The 21,820-nt window shown below is 37.8% G+C and overlaps 1 protein-coding gene across 3 annotated transcripts in view; it reads left to right on the plus strand.

Annotated features, from left to right (window-relative positions):
* Positions 1–19,746, plus strand: part of KCNN2 (potassium calcium-activated channel subfamily N member 2) — a 79,976-nt gene extending 60,230 nt beyond the window's left edge. Inside the window, exons 6-9 of one of the 3 annotated variants that reach the window (XM_076362455.1) lie at positions 10,128–10,238; positions 12,442–12,569; positions 17,142–17,211; positions 19,110–19,745. In XM_076362455.1, coding sequence (XP_076218570.1) covers positions 10,128–10,238; positions 12,442–12,569; positions 17,142–17,211; positions 19,110–19,397 — 597 coding nt within the window. In that variant the 3' untranslated portion in view covers positions 19,398–19,745. Of the gene's footprint in view, positions 1–10,127; positions 10,239–12,441; positions 12,570–17,141; positions 17,212–19,109 lie in introns of all 3 variants that reach the window. The other 2 variants (XM_076362457.1, XM_076362456.1) reach the window with 2 other exon arrangements.
* The last annotated feature ends 2,074 nt before the right edge of the window (positions 19,747–21,820 follow it).

Raw genomic sequence — 21,820 nt, forward strand, 5'->3', positions numbered from 1 at the left:
GGACTCTCTCAACCAGCGCCCTGAACAGGCCAAAGTCTGCCCTCCGGAAGTCCATGTTGTGGTTTTGCTGCCCCCCCTCCTTACTTCACCAAGAATCGAGAATTCTACCATTTCATGGTCGCTAAGCCCAAGATGTCCCCCGACCACCACATCTCCCACCAGTCCTTCTCTGTTTGTAAACAGCAGGTCGAGCGAGGCACCTCCCCTGGTAGGCTCACTTACCAGCTGTGTCAGGAAGTTGTCTGCCACACACTCCAGGAACCTCCTAGGCTGTTTCCTCTCTGCCGTCTTGTATTTCCAGCAGACGTCCGGGAAGTTGAAGTCCCCCACAAGAACAAGGGCTAGCAATTGTGAGACTTCTGCCAGCCGCCTGTAGAACTCATCTGCCTCTTCATCCTGGTTGGGTGGTCTATAACAGACTCCCAGCAGGATATCTGCCTTGTTGGCCTTCTCCCTCATCCTTAGATGATACCTTAGAAGGTAAACATCATATTTGAGCAATGAAATGTGAAAATTATTTTCTAGAACTTTCTATGACTAATGTACAAAAAAGTCATAAATTATTTTGCATAATAATGCCTAAAACATTGTAGGATTTTTTATGAAAAATTTTTTACATTGTTTGATTCTGTAATGACTTGCAGAAACACATAATTGTTTATGAAACACATAAATGTATTTTGAATTGCACTCAAAGAGCTGAAAACATATGATTAAGACTAATACACTGCTTTGTGGGTAGATAGGTATGGTTGAACTGATAGAAGCAACTCAATTTTCTGTAATAACAGTAAAAGAATAATAGATTGTATTGCTATTTAAAGGTTTACCTAGAACATTTTGCACATTGATCAAGAATCTATAATATTTTTATTATTTCTAGTATCTGGTAGTAAAATCAGAGCAATATGTGGTAAATAGTTTTGTGGATGAGAAGACTACTAGAGGAATTTCAAAAATCAAGAACACAGCTCAGTTTTTACTTCCCTGAGAGTACAGGAAAGCATGAAAAGCTTTTCATGCAAATTGATAGCATCTTGGGTCCATGTCTCAGATATATGGTAGAATTTAATTCGGTTGGTTCTGAGAATTCAATAATAAATATAAGTGATGTCAGGATTCAGAACAGATTGCGTTTATTCCTTCTAACATAATACAACCTAACAGGACAGTGTGTCAAGCAGAAATGTAATATGGAGAAGACAGCTAATGATGCTTGAATTATTAGGGTTGAAGCTATTAAAAGTTGGGCTGCTCAGAAATTCTTCAGCTCCTCTACTATTGTTCCAGCACACCAGATTGCCAAAATGGAAAATTTTGTAAGGAACAAACATAGTTTGGGATTATTATATGGCTGTAGCTTGCTGGAATGAAATTTCTAACTGAAGAAAAGGAAGATAAATGATCAAAATTGAGTTGAGAAGCTCCAGAGAGTGATACCTGAAGCAGTGGTGGTTAGGCCAGTAATCTGAAATGTGAGAGGACAGCAGAGGTTCTACCTCCATTTGAGTAAACAAAATCTCCTGGAAGGTGTAACCCTCTTTTAGAATTAGAAAAATTAAGGAAAAAACCTCCCTCAGAAGGTCTTCAGTTCGTACCAGCAGAGCAGGGAAGTTTTTGAAGTGTCAGAGGACAGGGGAACTGTTTCCCCCTTAGGTCTAACTAGGAGTTACAGATGCATTTCAGCAAGTTCAAAGGCAGTTACTGTCTGGAATGAACAGCAATTGTCCCATGGTATCTTTGTTACATAGATATGACTGGAGCTGACAACTATTACAGCAAAACTTCTGCTTTGTTTTGAAAAAATGTGATTTGATTTGGTTTCATCTGCAATAACTTCAGATTTAATACAGCAATTTTAATATATTTTTACAGGTATTCTCATGAAACTTTTGGTTTGATGAAACAGGTATTGGACAAGAACATCATCGGTAGCCGTCATCCTGAATTATTAAAGTAATGTTTTCCATCAGTGTTGTAGGCTGTTGAGCATGCTTATTTAGTGAAATCAGATTTCATCTCTTTGCTCAGCAAAAAGGTTTTTTGCACATCAGCAGAAACTGTCTTGATCTCCAGGGGGTTTTTAGCTGTTATTACCAGTGAAGGTTTCCCAGAAGCCCAGCCACCAGGGTGCATTCAATTCTTGTACTGTCATTTATAGGTTCCCCTGTAGAAAAGAGATTGTGTTCATTTTATAAATCATCATTTTCTGTGCTGTCTCAGAAGCATTTCCCAGTACCCAGCTTGCATTACTCAAGAAAAGCAGTTTACTTCACCCCTGCTACCACTACCTGTTGCTGTGTCTGAGAGTATTTAATCAATTTCATATTTGTATATGGCATTCAATGCGCTTCATAATTTTTATTTTTGCAACATTGCTAAAAACCTTATGGACTAATTAGAGGTAAAGGAGTCAGCTCATCTGCTGTTGTATAGATCAGAAGTTTAAACGTTGCAATAAAATTCTAGACATAACTCCACTGAAGACAATAGTAGCCAGGCAAATATTGAATATATCAAAGTATAAATAATGCAAACCTATTTTAGGTCACCTTTTTGGCTGAGATGGCATAGTTGTTGTCCTATTACTTATCCTATTTTGTTTCAGTGTTGTAAGGTTACACATCTCTCCCAGTAAACAATGACAAATGCAAAAACACATTTATACAACACCATTTCCCTAGCCTCTGTCTGTCTTGTGGATGGATTCCTCCCTCAACTTTTGCATTGCTTGTTTTGGAGAGGGCTTTTTTACTTCAAGCAAGATTTTTTTTTCCCCCCCTTCCCTGGTGGTCCTGTAAGTCCAACTTCTAGAGAGCCAAATGAACAGCGTACCTGTTTAAATTCTTACAAGATTTTCATTTTATGCAGAGCAGCAGGAGGAATGTTGTGCCTTTTCTGGTGCAGAGCTAAATTTCCCACCAGAACCATATGTCTGCAAAGCGGACCTTCTCTCTCCCTCAGTGGATCCCAAGGGAAATGAGCAAGAAATGTGGCAACTGCCTTCTTTCAGCTACAGGCAAGTATAGCAGGACATTTTTGTGACAACTACAGCACTAAAGACTGCACTTCACTTCCAGTCCAGTAAACCAAAGCTGCCAGGAGACTTTCAGCTGAGACATTGATACACAGCGTTGCTTCCTTTCTCACCAATAGCACCCTCCAGGCATATATATGACCTCCAGGCAGTTGCAGAAGTGGCTCAATTCATTGTTGTCTTGTAAAGGTATTTTGGAACCATGGAACCAAAGAAAGAACCAAGTGGAAATGCCAGAGGCATTTACTTGGAGGAGTACAGGGTTTCTCTGCTGACCAAATGCTGTTTTCAGTGTGGCAAGCACCTGTCTTTGGTTATCACTAAAACTGGGCCCTTACCAGAATGTTAGATGTAAATGCTAGACTTTATCGAAGCCTGAACCCTGCAGTTTTGCAATCATTGTGTATTGCACCAGTGTGAACCCTCAGTCTTAGCACTTGTGAGTGGTAAGAAAGGCATGGTCTTGATCCAACGTTCATAGCCTCACCCTCATTGGATACTTTGGGCAACACCATTTTCCCTCTAGCTGCCATGGCTATGTCTGCTGTGGTTTACTGTAATGTAAAATTCTCTGTGGTAACTTTAAGGTAGTCAGCTTTGGTCTGGTGGTTCTGATGATAACAGCAGAAAGTTCAGGGTGGGCTGCATCAGTAAAGAGAAGGACAGAGGACTGTGATTAGACTGCTAAAGGCATCTCAGCTGGTATAGTATATAATAAGTATATTGACACATAATCTTCAAAAACCACAGCAGGATCTGAAGGAGAAAAAAGGCAAAGTCAGGTCTAGTATTATGATGTGTACAATATAATTGGTTAATACAGACCTACCATCTTTATTTATTGTTATTTATATTCCTTTAGCACTTCAGGACTCTAACACCTGATCCTATTGATACCAATACTGTATAAAGTATACTACTATAAAGTACTACTATATAGTAGAAATATATAGTCCAAATTCCTGAACAGTTTACCATCTCCATATATCAAAGAGAGTGGGGAACGACAAGGCATTTTGTAGGATCAAAACAAGTAATCTTGGCACACCAGAACCTTAAGTACCTTCACTGGTTTTGCTAGGCTTTGTAGTAAGTAATATCCTAAAAAAGAAGGGGTGGAATTCGAAAGAAAACTATATATTAGATTTGTACGTGTTTCCAGGGAGCTTTTCCTAAGTTAAGAGATGATGCTAAGGATTTTGTCTGAAAGGGCTTATTAGAGTGCAAAACCATTGCTTCCATACTAATGAGGTGGGAGAGCCTGGAGTTATAAAATATTGCAACTGAGGGCAAATGTTTTGTATGTGATGCCATAGAGAAGGGAATAGATGGACACAGAGCAGAGTAATATAGAAAAAATGACAGGCAAAGAAAATAACCATTGCAGCAATCTCTGATACGACTAAGAAAGAGATCATTTGCTTTGTTAAAGCAGATGAAAGGAAGCTTGCAATAATTCGGAACTAAGTGCCAAGAGAAGAGAGTGTGCAGACAGATAGGGAAAGTTGCAGTTTATGGTGCCTAAAGGTCAAGTGAAAGATGACACCAAGTGATAGTTATTTTGTTCTGAAGGGTGTGTTTAAGCATTTTTTTCAGTTGCTAAATTTAAAGTATAACTTAAAATACAATGAATTTCACCTTTCTTCTCTTGCTGTTTTCAAATAGTGTGAGCTTGATGTCAAAAAGCCAATGCCTGTTGACATTTTATTTTTTCCCTCAACTTAGTCTGTTCTTCCATTCATTTTTCTAAGGAGCATCAGTTGTCATTTAAGCTTTTGTAACTGAGAAAATAATTAGCTTACTAGTGTTTAACAAGTACCTAAGTATATATGTGAGTCAAATACCCACATACACTTGTTTCTATCAGGGCAACTTACTTTGGATTCTAGGCTTCAAAGATGGTACTGAAGGAGGGCTTTCACGGACTATTGCTTACCTGCAAGAGCATTTGAACTTAAGGCATCATTCTTTGTCCTGAACAGGAGCAGCATGTTTAGAATTAGACATGAAGAATGTCCTAAAGTTGTTTGCAGATACATCAAAATGTTTTCGTACAGGACAGTCGCTAAACAGATTAACAGTCAACGCGAGTTCTGTCCAGTGCAAATGGCTGTAAACCTTATGCTTCAAGACTGTACTGCTCACAAATGCAAATTTTACATCACCATCAGAGATCTGTTGCCACTGTGCAGTCCAGTGTTTGTTGCTTTGCCCAACTGAAAGACTAAGGATATGTCATATGTTTGTTTTCAGACTTCTTGCTTTTACTGAAGACTAATATGCACCATTTCATATCAAGCAAGAAATACTGTGCATTCAGGATGAGGTTCATGTGCTTCATCTTCAGATCCTTGCAAAAAGAAAACAGGCATTGTTCAGCTTATGGGCAGAATCTCGGTCTTGTTGTTTTAGAGAAGCCCATTTTTAAATCTGGGATCTTTAAGGGCTTCTCTTGGTTTAGTAGATGATAAGTTTGTTCAGCCTGTACATGCTTTCTGGAAAATAGAAAAATTCAGGTAGATCAGCTTTTAAAACTGGTGGATGCTGGCAAACCCTTGATCATAGAGTACTTGAAATAAATCTAATTAATGGATGGTTAATCCTGTTATCACCTGTTTCCATTAAATGGAACAAATGAGCAATAGAGTTGAACTTTAACTTTGGCTTGCCCAAGTTACTTACACCGTATGTGTTGTAATAATTTGTGTCCAGGTTTTTTAACAGCTGTGTCTAAACTGTCAATGCAGCTTGTAACTGTTTAATGCTTCATTTCATGTGAACACATACAAAACTTTCCTGCACAGAAAAATAATTCTGCAATTTTGAGAAACTGTGAAAACTGAATTGTCTGATTTTCAAATTTGCCTGAAATCACTGATAATTTGAATAGTCACCATGAATTAATTAACTTTTTTGGCCATTTTTCCCTTTCTTGTGAAGTAGTCTTAAGTCAGACCTTTTAGTGTTGATGTACATAGTTATGAACATTTAGTAGCTAACACAAACTGATGCTTTTTAATACTTTGAAATCTGATGTTTCCTTTTAATCTTTTACTTTAGCCGCACCTTGAATGGACTGTTCAGTGGGGTAGAAGTTGGTGGCTTTCAGATATATATATCTCTAGCTAAAGCTGCAGTGGACTGATGAGGGAACGTTATGAATAGTCATTCTTTCATTCTCTTTTTCCTCAGATTTTGACATACTGGAAGTCCTAAGTGCCCTTAATATCAGGCTGCTTACCAAGCGAAAATACACTACAATAACTCTGTAATGCAAGAGACGGACAGGGGGCTGACTGAGGAGTGCAAATTCCAAATAGAATTCATTACTGCCTTGATACTTGAAAATATATACATTCCTGCCTTAATTTCCTTTGTATGATATATAATTCCCCCGAAAGTTAAGCAAGAGCTTGAAGCAGTTTGATTTAGTTTATTTACTTCAAAACAGTATAAAAAGAATGATGTTGGAAATTATAAAATGCAGTAATCAAATATAAGACTTTTTAGAATTTTATTCTCGAAAGAGCCCTTCTTGCAGTTCAAATAATTATCGTGGTGCTTTTACTTAGCCTAAGTGCTTTTAATAAAAAAGCAGCTGCTGCATTATGTAGTATTGATATAAGAAAAAAACCTGAGCATATAAGCATGAATTCATTGAATTCATGTTACTAATTTTCATGTGAATCAGCATATTCAAAATCATGGCAAGTATAAGGCTTACAATGCTACCATTTTCAGTAACTGTATTGCCTCTATTTCATTTCTGCAGTTTGGAATAATTCTCACTTTATTAGTATTTTTAAGGACGTTGAGATCTTTATGGGAGCCATATAATAGTGCAGAGCACTGTAACATAAAATATTAATTAGCATCATGTACTTTAAGTGGAATTTCAATCTTATTTTCGTGAGCTGTTAGTTGTTTAAAGAATGAGCGTAACCTGTTTTCCTTCAAGGTACTACGAAACATAAACATGCAGATAATATAATCCTTCTTTTGCAGAAATGCTAAAAGAGCTCATTTGGTATCCTGAGATCCCATCATATCCCACAAAGCCAAGAGGGGTAACCTGAATCTAGAATACCTTGCCATTGCATTAAGCTGTTCTGGAGATAAGGAAGATAGCAGTGCATATACACCATAGAGGTGGTTGTCACAGCTTGTCAGTGACAATATTCTGCTGCGGCAGGCAGTGTCTTTCATGTGAGATACAAAGCTACTGTTTTTAACAGCGTTTGGCCCTTATAACTGCTGTACCGCTCTCAAAAAGCATGAGACTTAATTGCAAAGGGTGGAATCATTTCAACTCAAACCAAATTCCTTTTGTGTATCACCATTGCTGAAGCCTTTTTGGGGGGGGGCTGGGAAAGGGGGCCCTAATATTTCTCTCCCCTGGTAACTTGCTGTTACCAGGTAACAAAACAGCTGTTTTGTGCCACTTTGCCAGTGGTGTCTGTATTAATAATCTCATTCCATTTTAGCGTTCTTGCTGTAGCAGGCAGAACTCAAGTTATGTCATTAAATCAACATCTGGCCCCGGTTATCCTGACATACTGGGCCAAAAGATGTCTGCTTTTCTCTTCATGTTCTTGCTATTGTATGGGGTAATTTATTTATTTATTTGCCCACAGATATTTGCTAATATCTGCATATTAGCACTTCGCTCCTGCCCTCCTTCACAGGAAGGAGACCAAAGGAGAGCTGTCTATTGTCTGAGGGGGCAGGGCATATGGTAGAGCATCTCCTGCCTAGTCCTCCTCTCAGAAGGCTCAGTGCATTACTGAAGTGCTCAGCCTTAAGCTGCATTGGCTGTCTTCTTCCTTTTTAACTCTTAGTGGGATCTGGAGAAGCAAAGGAACTTACAACTCCGTTTTGACTCATCTCATGGAGAGAGCAAGACTTCAAGTAAATTCCCATGAACTTCTATCGACACGGGGTTGGAGAACAGAGGGAGAGGGAATACAAAGCTAGAAAGCTTAGTATCAAGGACAGGAGAGAAGCAGGAAATGCAGCAAAATTACAAGGGACTCATTCAAGGGAATGTTGAGAGCTGTGGGGATAGAAGCTTTGATAGGTGAGAACTAATTGCAGAGAATTAGGTGTTTGTGAGCGTCATGTTTTAGCCCCAGTCGGCAACCAAGTACCACACAGCTGCTTGCTCACCCCCCACCCCCACCCCCTGGTGGGATCGGGGAGAGAATCAGAAGAGCAAAAGCAAGAAAACTTGTGGGTTGAGATAAGAACAGTTTAATACTTGAAATAATAATAATAGTTATAATTGTAATGAAAAGGAAAACAACAAAAGAGAGAGAGGAACAAAATCCAGAAAAAACAAGTGATGCAGCCACTCACCACCCACCAGCTGATGCCCAGCCAGTCTCTGAGCAGTGATCACTGCCCCCCAGCCAACTTCCCCCAACTTACATACTGAGCATGACGTCGTATGGTATGGAATATCGTTTTGGCCAGTTTGGGTCAGTTGTTCTGTCTGTGCCCCCTCCCAGCTTTTTGCGCACCTCCTTGCTTGCAGAGTATGGGAAGCTGAAAAGTCCTTGACTAGTGTAAGCACTACTTAGCAACAACTAAAACATCAGTGTTATCAACATTATTGTCATCCTAAATCCAAAACACAGCACTGTACCAGCTACTAGGAAGAAAATTAATTCTATCCCAGCCGAAACCAGGACGGTAAGGAAGCAGATGGATTTCTTGGAACAATCTACGAGGGGAATGGAGAATTAATTAATTGGAGACTTTCAGAAAATTCATTGGGTATTCAATAAGTAAGCAGAGAGAGCAGATTCACTTTTTTGAGGACACTATGTGAATAAGGGTTTCCAATGAGTTAATTTATTTTGCCATCTCTATGTGTTTATTAATGGAATTTGTATTTTGGAAGCTAGATTCAGAGATTTCTTCTGGATTTTCTGGGGAGAGTAAGGCAATTATAGAGGTGGGGAATGGAGAGAGTAAATTAATGGGAAAAATACAGAAAGTGGAAGAAAGCTCTGTGAATGAAAATGTGGTAACCTTCAGTGTGCAACAAGAGATTGCTTTATACTGGAAAGTAACTGACATAGGTGCAATAACAACGAGATTGGGGTGAACCTGCAAGTTAAACACAGCCTCGTATGATGATGTGATTTTCGTACTTTTTAAAAAAGAACCTGTAAAGATTTGTTAAAAAAAAAAAAAGACTAAGGCAGCAGAAATTATTAATAGTGTAAAGTTAATGATACCTCTAGATGTGTATAATAGATGCTGCTTCTCATTACGTGGCTCATTTTAGCCTCCTTTGCTTTCCTCCCCCCCAAATAAAACATTTAAATTTACGATGCTGATAAAGGCACTGTCATTTCAAAGGGACAGGCACCTACTGGCTTTGGCCTGTTGTGAACATGCATGTCCATGTATAAACATGCATATGCATACATATACACAGCACAAATTAGAAAATTGATATTTTCTCCATCCAAGTTTTGAAGAAATGGTCTTGTGTATGTGTGCAATTTTAAATGGTAATAAGATAAGCAGAAATAATACAGGAAAAGGTTTTTGAAGGACTCAGAGAATGACAGGGAAGTATACTAAAGTGATTAAACACTAAATTTATGATTATTTTTAGGCCCTACAGAAAATCCTAGGAAACTTTTCTTTTTTGTATGCTAAATACTAATCTAATCTTATTTCCTCCTTAGCAATTGCTGTAACCTTGAGACAATTGTTAAGAACAGGGTATTCTGCATTTATTTACTAATATTCTGGGTTTTAAAAGTTGTTTTGATCACCCCCTTTGTTTATGCACTAGAAATAGGATGTATTCAAATTTTCAACCCCTGCAGGAAAAAAAGCAGAACTTTTAAATGATGCTGCTCACTAATTATTTTGATGCCTTGACAGTTTACCAGCCTGTAATTACTGACTTTTCCTATTACTCTGAACTGAAATAGCTGTAGCGTGTTCAGTATATTTACCGGGGATGAATCACCTGATGCCTGCCATACTTCTACAGCAAAGGAGAAACTTCCACTAAAAACTCTGCAAAATGCAGTAGTAACATCTTGGGGGTTTGTTTTATTGTTTTCAGGGTGCTGGGTGCACTGCACTGGTGGTAGCTGTGGTGGCAAGGAAGTTAGAACTTACCAAAGCTGAAAAACATGTGCATAATTTCATGATGGACACCCAGCTAACTAAAAGAGTAAGTCACACTTTATATTCACAACTGAAAAGGAAATGTGTGTTAATTTATTTCTGCATTTGTTTTAAATAGTCTCCTGCTCTGTTCTCCTACTCAACTTTTTCATGGGTGTGCTTTTGCACGGAGGAGGAATCAAATGCCTTGAGCTTTTCTCTGAATTGAGGGCAACTGCGAGTTCTCATCAGATTTTGAGGATTTGAATATTCTTCTATAGAGGGTCCTTGCAGCTGGAAGATAATTGGTATAACCAACAGTTAAATGCTGTGAAACTAAAGACTATTGTATTAAACTAAAAACTTTCATGCAGCATAGGAGAAGAATATATATTATGTAGCTAAAATAGCTGAAATGACTGATATATACAAGAATTTCAAGCTATGACGGACATTCTTAAGAAAGAGACATATTCATAGTTTGTGAGTGAGACAATCTTTCCAATTGCTTTGTGTACTCAACACAGGGTTTACTTAGCAGCACACAGTACCGAAGTGCCTTGAAAGATGTTTGTAGATAATAATATTTTTAGAAAAGATTAGTTTTACAAAACCTCTAGAAATCATTAGAATTCATAAAAAATATTTTAAAATTTTCCTTATGAAAATAATTTAAATTACAGTAACATCATAGAAAATGAAAGAATGCAGCAAACAAGGCAGTAGGAATCCTTTATTGAAATAAAACAGGTCAGTGTTGAGGGAACAAGAAAATGGGTAGGAGCTACACAGTCCTTTCAACTTGTTAAATCATTGTTACTGAGAAGAGCCAACACGGAGAGGAAGGTCCTTACGCTCACAACAGGAACTCAGCAGAGCTTGTCCTTTCTGATGGGTGGAGAGGGAGGTCAATGCCTGAGCTGGAAACCACGGCTCTGCTCCGGGCGGGAAGGAGGTTGGCTGCCTCAACACAGCTCTGTGCAGCGGTGCAGTGCTGCACTGCCACAGGTCCTCTGCTGCGGAGAGCCGTGTCATGTCTCTACACGCTGTGTTTCCAGGACACGTCAGCACACCGCTCTTGTTGTGCTGGCTCCCTCGTTTCTATGCCGGTGACCACTAACAGCCTGTATCTCCCCTAAGCAGTCACTGTGGGGAAAGACTAAGAATGAGTGGGGAGGCAGTTCTTATATAGGTATAAAGGGTGTCTGCCGAGGTGTCTATCTGAGCTTGTTGATTTACCCTCCTGTTATAGTCAGTTAAGGTCTTGTTGATACTAGACCTAGAGAGGTTTCCTCACAGCCTGAAGATAGCCATACCTTGTGGAAATGCAAGGACTAGGTAGAGATTATGAGGAGGTCTCTAAAATGTGATTGTGCTTCCACTGAAGTCAGGACCAAGGTTCTCCAACACTTCTACAGGTACAAGGTGGGGACCTCTTGCTGGGAAGAGCTACTGCATGGCATTCCTGCAATGCCTTTACCTAGACATTGACTTAGCTCTGATGCTGCCATGACTGGCATGATATAAAGTTAGAGGGAGAGAAAATAAAGATGAATAATAAGGACAGTTTTCCTTTGCAAGTAACCTAGTCATTCTGTCATTAATCAACATTGCATTGAAATTCTTTGTCTGTTGTTTTCAAGCATTCTTGAAAATCTTGGAGGGCCTTTAACATTTTACAGAAAGCCTCATTTAAAAAAAAATTCAAAGCACTTATAGAATAGAACACTGGCCACATTAATTGACAAGATATTGTTTCATCTCCTCAGAGAATGGTAAAAAAGAAACAAGAATAAAAATGTAAACAAAAACAGAAAAAAAGTATGTTCAAACAGGTCTGGACATTTAAGACACTGTTAAATTGCTAAGAGAATTAAGAGGTACTAACCATAGAACAAGAAAGAGAGAAATTTTATGATCCTATTAAATACATTTAGTTAATTACCATACAGATAATGCATTAATATTTCCTCACTGTAATTTATATTGCCATAAACACCAAACAGTGCTAAGTTTTTAAAGAGGGACAAATTACTCCCCAGTGCAAAGAGAGCTGGTCCCAATATCATGTTTGTAAGTAACACAGAAATTGCTCAGCAGTCCCCTTGGTCTAGTTATTGCTTTCTGCCCTCAGTGCTGCAGCTTCTTGATGTACCCACTTCCCACAGTTAGGCAGGGTCTTAAGTGCTTTAGGAAGAGTTTATACCAGAAAAGAGAAAACATACATAATGCTACTTTTGTCAGCCTGGTGTTTTTCTTTTATTAAACAGGTGAAAAATGCAGCGGCCAATGTACTCAGGGAAACATGGTTAATTTATAAAAACACAAAGCTGGTTAAAAAGATAGACCATGCGAAAGTAAGGAAACATCAACGCAAATTCTTGCAAGCTATTCATCAGTAAGTACTATTTTGCTTTGGTTTTCCTCTCCAGGTGTTTTCTCTCTTAGTTTCCCTCTCCGTCATAGTCACTCTTAATCCCCATGTCCCATCCTGCCCCCTCCCTTCTCTCCCCTCCCCCCCTTTCTTCCCCCTTCTTAGAACATTGCTCTTGAGGTTGATTTTTCTCTAAGAGTAAGACAAAGATAAGGTTTTACTGTACTACCTGTTCACAAAAAAATAAAAAAGTATGCTGGCTGTGTATGTCCAATCCACTGAGACTATCCTTTGTTGTTATATATTTGCTTACAGGTAGTAAGATACAAGCTACAATAGACAGAAGAAAACGGAAAAAGTTTCATTTGTAGTAGATGTTTTAATAATTTAAAATCAGAATGATGTGATAGAAGAGAGCCTATGAGTATGTATGTGGTATTTAATGAAAAGAATATGCATCAAGTGTCATTGTACAGCCCAACAGCAATTAGTTGCCTCTTTCCAACATATGTTCTCAGCATGTAAAATCAAATGTTGGTATGTCAGCTATGACCCTTGACATCCGTTCTAGAAAATGGGATTATATGCCAGCAGTCATTGTGTGACCTTTGAACACCTCTGGCATGATTCAGATGAGTTATTCCCCTCTCCTGAAATCTTAAGGGGTTGAAAAGGAGCCTGAGAACTGTAACTAGTAGTAGGATTAAGCTGAATTATGGTATTGCCAGACTATAAGTATTTATCTAAAATTCATAATACATATTTGTCATAAAGCACATCAAAACCAGCAGAATTGCACAATGGCTCAGTTACTTTTCCTTGGAATACATGGGAGAAAAAGAGAGACTTTTGTCCCCAAGAACCACAGATTCTTCTTAAGAAGTGGCAGGACCCATGCCACTATTTGTCTGCTCTATTCGATGTCCCAATCCAGCCTGAGGCAGCCATTTGTACAGCCTACAAAATTAGTTTCCATGAGATATTGGGGAGATGAGATAAATTAAGTAAGTTTAATTTCAAACTGATGTTTTGATAACTTTTGAGTGTGGGTCTGTGTCTGAGCCAACCTGTGAGGAGATGTGAGGGAAGCATCCATCATGAAAAGAACACCTATGTGTCATATTGCAGGAAAGACAGGAAGGAAAGGCCACGTTATCATATTTCCTATTAAATTTAGGCTAACAGTCATTGTTTCTCTGTTTCATAGCAATGTTTTAAAGCAATGGGTAGCTAAGTTTAAGATATGAGTATTCTATAAACCTTGATTACTATATTATATTTAGCAGGTTTGCAGGATTAAATGTTACTGTGCTATTGCAGAAATACTTGAAGGAATAAAAAGATGACAAAAGTTGAGGCATTTTTATGTGGATATAAAAAGTCTATTTTCCCAGTTTGGTCATCCTGCTTAGCTTAAACGATTGGGAGGCGGAGAGGAGTGGCAGGGGTTCTGGGATAGAGTATGGCATGTCCTGTGCATCCTTTGCTGGACTTGAATCCTTGATTGCAAAGGTTATTCCTTAACATTTTAACTTTGCTATTTATTTTGTCTGTGTGTGTGTGTGTGTGTCTGTGTGTGTGTGCACACACATGTTCAGAGAAGAATCTAAAAAGCACATCAGGCTCGATCTGCAGCTTTATATATCATTCAAGCCCAGAAGAGCTTCACAGGATGTAAAGTGTTGTTCTGCACCTGCCTTAAAAATTCATTAATCAGGTGGGGTGAAGAAGGTGGCAGCAGTAATTTTTTCCTAGCTGTGCCAGCCAAACTTTGAACAGCTATGTTAATGATGCATTTCCCTCTGTCCTTTAGGGCTTTGCATCCCATTCCCAAAACTTTTGTATTTAAGCAAAAAAAAAAAACCAAAAGGATAATTTTCTCAATATGCTGAACAATGTGCCGTGGATGAAAACATTGATCTAGCAGTTTGCTTTCTTCCAGCTGTAGCAGAGTAGAAGGGTGCAAATTATTTTTTCTCCCTTTGCATCTTTGAACTTTTCTCAAGTGACTCATGGTAGTATATGGTTCTTTTCCATCTTTCTGGATTCTTAGGTTTTTATTGGTCCTCCTCCTTCACCTTCCCAGCCATTTCACTGGAGACAGAAATAAAAGCAGTGAAGTTTCTGGGCCAGTTTTATACAAGAAACCAGAGCAGATCATGATAACAGTCTCAAACTCACAGTCACAGCTCTAAAACTGCCTTCAGCTGGTCTGGGTCTTTTTTGCTTCTCATGCACACTAAATAAGATGAAGGTGAAATCATCACTCTAAATTATACTATTAAAAGGCATTTTATGTGTTGTATGAATAAGAAAATCTACAGATGATAGTTAATGGGATGGCTTGAAGCTATTGCAGGTTCCTTTATCATGAGTGCAAGTGAGTTAGACTCCACCTCAGGCAGTTACTGATTGAAAGAAGTAGCAACTCCCTAGGACTTCCCACCTGCTGAATCGAGCCCACTGTGCTCATTTGGTTGTTTTAGTATATTTTACAGTTTGTTTTCTTTTGTTTTGTCTTTTTATTTCAACAAAATGAAAATAGAGCTCGGAAGTAAGTTGTATAAGCTGTTCCTTTCTAAATTTGCAGAATTTACCACTGTCTGCATGCAAAAAATAGAGTCTTTATTTGTGAACTTCAGTGGTCTGATTGCTGCCATGGAAACGCAATCCAGAATCATGATCTTTTGCTGTGATAAGTGAAGTTCATAAAATCAAGATGTTTCATATTTTCTCTTAATGAATTTAGGAACAAAAGTCTGACAGTTTTCTTTAAATCCGGCTGCTGCAGCTAAAGACTTGCCATTACCTAGAGATACATTTTTACAGTCTCTGATAGGTATTGGATTGGTTACCATGAGGAATTATCATGTTGGTGTCAGCTGGTACTTGTATTGCTACAGTAACAATGGATTTCTTGGAATTTTAAAATTAAAATACTAACCGGCAAACAGATGAGTCAATCAATCTTAAGAAAACCAGAAAACACATATTCTGCAAATTATTTGAGATGCTCACCAAAACACTAGGGTTATCATTCTCCAGTCAAATCATTACATGCTTACCTTTGACTAATTAATCTGTTCTGAGACTGTAATGATAAAACTCCATACCTTGGAGACTCCTCCATATTTTTTGCTTTAGAATAGCTCCAGCTCATAGCCTCTGAAAGCACCATTCCTACAGTCTCCATGTTGTGCTGTGAAGGAAGCCTCCAGGGGAAGAACATATGACATTCCAGTAACAAGCCACTGGAATGTCAATTTTATGTGAACAGTTGATTTCTACCTTAACAGAGTTATTTCCATGTGTTTTAAAAGAGATTTCACCCTCCACAACTTATTTTCTCATGGCGGTTAGCCTAGATGTGAAGGGAAATGATCGGTAACTGAAGATATGAACAGAAACTTTCTGATTTTGGAATATCTCCAAGAAAGCTTTCTTTTAACTAGCTTTCTAAGTAACACCATCACTAAGAAATGGGCAGAGTATGCATTAGCAACCCACCTGCCACAAAATGCTGCCAAACACATTTCATTTGACAGCTAACCAAATTATTAGCTTGGTTGGCCCTTGACATACTAGATGACTGCATGATATCTTATCACACATTGTTTATAAATTGATATGTTGTTTTTGAAAAACGCTATTTCCTGCTTAGAACAGCCACCAGAAAAGTCATTGAATGTCCAAGTACTTCTCTGTTGGGAAATGTTGAACAAATGACTCGTACTTAAGGGAGAAATGGCTTATTTGTGAAAATCACACCTACAAACCACTCCTCTAGTAGTTATTCTGAAAAACATGGACTTTGTTTCAGGGAACACATAAGAAAGGTCATGTATATATCTTTCAAAGAATGTGCATAACTAATAGTAATGCACATAGGTAGGCATCAAAGAGGAAAAATAGACCCTTGCTGCTTCTTTCATTGTTTTTCAATGCTGTAGTTTAAATAGCGCATTGAAAAGGAATAGTCTAATGTAAGTTTAAAATGTAATCATATTTAGATTCACATATTATGTCAGAAAATCAAATGTATTGGCAAGTATATTGGTTATTTAGCTGCTGGTAGATGGAAGTTCTGCTTACAGTAATGAGAAACTCACTTATCACTGTATTTCCATCAGGTTCAAACACCTGCTAACCCAATCCATTTCCGACAGAACAGGGCTAATACCTGTATCTAGTCATGTAGGCATGGGAAGATTCTTGATTGCTACAACATTAATGATAAAAAACAGTTGTTCTATGTTTCTTCCTATATCTACTTGTCACGATACTGAGGCTTTGAGGAATGTTTTGGCTTTCTTTCATATAGTCTGGATAAATTGTTATCTCCCTTTTTGAATTCAACTTTGACCATGGCAAATGGTATTCTCAAGGACATCACATTTCCTTGCTCTTTCCTTTCTTGCGGTGTTGAAGAAGCATGCTTCTCATTGTAGCAGGCACATGACTGATTCTGACTTTACACAAAGTACTCAAGGCATTGTCCATGCAGTTATTTGCTCTTCTAAGTTTTGTGCATGCTTTTTAGAAATCCTAATATGACCACATAAACAAAAAAAACTGACTTAAAATTCCACTTTTTAGATTAAGAAGTGTAAAAATGGAACAAAGGAAACTGAATGATCAAGCCAACACTTTGGTGGACCTGGCAAAGGTTAGTAGGCAATTACTGTTCTTTTAACATTCATCGTTTCAAAATGAAGAGTTTGTAAGTGAAAATGTTATGCGTTATACATGCAAATATTGTTAACAAGTTTGTTATTTGTAGGAAATTAAAATATGTGTGTGTTTTGTGGTAACACCTACTGAATGAAACATCTTGTTTATCGCTCTGACTAAAGTTTGAATGCACCATATTTTATTTTTTTTTGTACATTTGGAAAAAGATTTCACAATTGAGAAGCTGATCCTGAGAGCTCCTGAAGTGACTGCAGTGGTCATGGTAAATGCTGAACTGTGAGTGGGCCGTAGTAGTGTAGTGCTGCTTAGTAAAGAGATTTCCTGTCTGGTGATAGTGACTGTGCCGTGAGGGACCATAGTACACAGGCTTTCACGCAGACTGGAATTAGAGGTTCTGGTTTTCTATTCATGTTGTCTTATGTAGCAGTGACTTTGGACAAGTAAATTTAAGTCTGCATTTGTTTAAGTTTTTATAATGAATAATAGCTGCCTACTTTGCCAATATAAGGCTTTATTAATCCTTTTTCAGCCATTTGAGATGAGGTAAAAGAGGCTATTCAGTTGCAAACTGCCTGTCTATTGTTGTTGGGATTTTTCATTAATATAAACTAATAACTAGAGAGTTAGAGGGCTGAGCTGATAGCATTCCAGGTTTCACATTAGACCTCAGTATTTAACAGTTACTTTGATCTTAATTTGAGGCTACGTTAGAAGCATTAACGGGCTCTTCCTAAGGATTTCTTGTACACCTCTTCATGTACCTCAAAACCCTCCTCAATTTAAAATGCAGCAAAGCAAAGATTAAACTCCTCCTTGTTCATTCCCCTTTTGCTTTAGAGAACCACCTGACAACTTCAGTTGCTGAAAAAAATACATTTCAGTGTAAAGCTTCTGGCAACTGATGAGGACTTTTCAGATACTATTTAATGTAGACTACTTTGCTTTCAAGGATTATGCTAGCACCTTGAAACAGGACGCAGAGAAATGGGTTATCGACAGTCATCTGATACTGAAGTGTTTTACACTTCAGGCGGTCAGTCATTCAATTAATTTTCATTCCCTTTGGATGGTTTATAAACTTCAATCAGTTTGTCTACTGAATTACATCCAGTTTTGACTCTAGTTTAAGTCTAATCTGAAGTCTCAGTCTATCAGAGGGAGAAATTTGGTCATTATTTTTAACCAGTTCCAAGTCTTTATGAAATAACACATTTCAATTACATTTTTACTGACCACTATGGCATTTTAAAGTACACCCTATATACCTGCTGTAACCAAACACTGTTTTGTAGAGGGCAGATAGATTGGGGAACGCAGAAGTAGAGAAGCATACAATTGAGTTCTTACTCCTTGCACTACATTTAAAAAATAATCCAGTCAACTGCTTTTACTAGAGCCAGTTCAAGAAAACCTGATCAGTTTAAGGAGAAAGCAAGTGAACAACATTTGTGTTCTGCTTAGAAGAATGAGGGTGTTTAAAACCAGAGGAAATACAGAAGAGTCAAGGATGGATCACGGCTTTGGAGCCTTCGGTCTCCTGGTGGCTTACACAGCTGACTGTTCACAAAGCTTAGCATGGTCCATTTCTAAGCACCTGAACTTCCAAAAAATGTCTGGTCTTTTGTCTAATTCATTTAGACCTTGACATCTACTCAAAATATATTACATTTCTGCTCAACAAATTTAGTAGAAAGTTTATTCTGAATCTACAAGGAAAATTATTTCACAAGAGTAGATATTGTTATAATATTCATATCCTTTTTTTTTTTTTGTGAAGTGCAAAAGCATTTACAAACCCCTGTAGAGTTGTGCTGCTTGTTACGATATTTGTAAAGTCTCTCTAAACCTTTGTTTAAATCCTTCTACTTTCAGACTCAAAACATCATGTATGACATGATTTCTGACTTAAATGAAAGAAGCGAAGATTTTGAGAAGAGAATTGTTACTCTGGAAACTAAACTGGAAACTTTAATTGGTAGCATTCAAGCTCTCCCTGGACTGATTAGCCAGACAATCAGCCAGCAACAGAGGGATTTCCTCGAGGCTCAGATACAAAATTATGATAAGCATGTTGCCTACAGTGCTGAACGATCACGATCTTTGTCAAGAAGAAGGAGATCATCCTCCACAGCACCACCAACTTCATCAGAGAGTAGCTAGAAGAGAATAAGTTAACCACAAAATAAAGACTTTTTGCCATCATATGGTCAATATTTTAGCTTTTATTGTAAAGCCCTATGGTTCTAACCAGTGTTATCTGGGTTCTGATGTCAGAATCCTGGAAACCTGAACACGTTTTAGGCCAAAATGAGTGAAAACTCTTCTTTTTTCCCCCCTCCTCCTCTCAGATGCACAGTGAATGCACCTATTATTGCTATATTAGGTTGTTCCTCCTGTAATTTCATTAACTTTTTATTCATGCACTTCAAACAAACTTTACTACTACAGTATATAATATAATAAAAAGGTTAATTTCTGCACATAGTTGCTTGGTTACTTGGACTTAACAACTAAAAAAAAGCTTACAATCAAAAGGCCTAATGATAAACTTTTAAGAAACAAAATTGAAGCTTAATAATTATCTCTCAATATGAAAACTAATTCTCTAAACTTTGCTTGCAGTGGAGGGGGAAAAAAAACAATATTCATCTAACGGTGTGCTGTATATGTATAGTCATTTTAAAAGGTCACTGACAGCTTCGATTTCTGAAGTGATTAATTAAAAATATAGTTTATCCTAGAAAATAAGTTATGAAGTATGCTATGGGTTTTTTAAATCTTCCTAGGGCTTTTGTTTAACGTGCATTCGTACACACACACATAGATAATATATATACATATATACTTATGTATATAAAATTATTTATGCAATGCCCATGGCACAGATCTTTTAAACTGACTATTTGTAAAGCTACTGGCATGCAAAAAGCACAGGTAAAGTCCTGTTCATTTATTCAGAGTCTCACAGTTATGCCGGGTAAGTATGTCCAGACGGAAGCATCACTTTCAAGCTAGAAGTCTCCCATTAATGCTATTTGGGTTTTGAAAGTGTTAGGTTGCTGCTTTCTCCACTCCCTTTTTTTGTGTTTAACGTTTCTGGAGTGAATGACTGACACACAGAGTTATAGTATACACAATTGCGTGATGGCAGCACAGTGTTCTGTATACATTACATTTGTGTAATCCCCATGGTTTCTGCTATGCAGTCAAGCTTAGCAAGACTCTTCTAGCAGTATTTCCAAAAACTGCTGTAAAAATACCTGCTGTAGACTTGAGTTATGGCAGTGGGGTATCTGTGGTACTTTACTTTCATGCACAAATAATAAGGTCTCCTGCTTTCTTAAAAAAAACCCACAAAGCATAGTGTACACGTTTGTGAAAAAGTTCTGGCTGACTTTTCTCCTGGTTTATATTCCAGAGTAGGAAAACTAGGTAAGCTTAAATGCTCAGCACATGCAACTTGCATTCACAATTCCTAATTAGAAACAGGAAATTATTTGACTTTATGAACTATTTTATAGTACTTGCTATTTATGAAATATACTAGTCCCATCCCGTCCCCAATTTACAGACAAGGGTGACACTATAACTAAGTATAACAAGTAGGCATGGCTGACTGTTTCCAAGGAATACTACGTCTGCCTAGAAGTAACTAACGTGCACATTAAAGGAAATGCCAATTGCTCCATGAGACATTGTGAGTTCTGGTCAGTAGCGACAGGCAGGGAAGATAGTAATGCAGAAAGTCAGGGCAGAGCCGTGCTGGACAAGACAGAAGAGCTGTTCTCCCCAGCACCCGAAATGCCCCAAACCAGATGCATAATCTGAAAAACAGCAGACACTTTAGGCCTATTTAAAATAAAGGGTCTGCCTTTTTTGGGGATACAAACTATATAACTGCTGAATATAAGTTACATGCAAAGGCATTGCTTGTTTATGAAAAGGTCAAGAGTTTCTCCAACACTTTTTATGTCCTTGAGAAAGATGATGACCTTGCAGTATTTTTCCCCCTAGATGACCAGGAGAGTTGTATGCCTTTGGAGTGCCTTGTTTACAGACTGTGGTATTTTGTGACTGGAAATAATAAGCAGTATGCACAGTATTAGCAGTTCTGCTTTTGTTTTTATGAAGTTCATTTCCAAAGGAAAAGATGGATATTATATAGTGCTAATCTGTGCTAGTCCAGTCCTAAAGTAGATGAGATTTTGCATGGTCATGAGGCCACCCGCTTTATACTGTTGGCAGGATTAGAAGTAGTGATTAATGATATTGGAATTTTATAGTCAAGTTTCAGAATTCTTTTTTTGAAGATTTTTGTTTGCCCATTTTCCCATTTTTTGTGTTTAGTTTAGAGTATTTTTCTTGTCATTGAATGTGAAACACACTTACTGTAGCTTGAGTACAGTCCTTTTTGTCCTGTCAGCTTGAACTAGCTCTTTCGTTGTTTACATCTTTTTTAGATTTGTAAGAACCGGTTTTTTTCTCTTCCGGATTGTACAACTGGGTTTTTAAAGAACTGTAGCTCCACAGTTCTTTAAAATCTTTCCAATCTGTCAGAGTTAAGTTTGAATTAAGATCTAGCT

The sequence above is a fragment of the Aptenodytes patagonicus genome, chromosome Z (assembly GCF_965638725.1).
Source record: "Aptenodytes patagonicus chromosome Z, bAptPat1.pri.cur, whole genome shotgun sequence".
Taxonomy (NCBI): domain Eukaryota; kingdom Metazoa; phylum Chordata; class Aves; order Sphenisciformes; family Spheniscidae; genus Aptenodytes; species Aptenodytes patagonicus.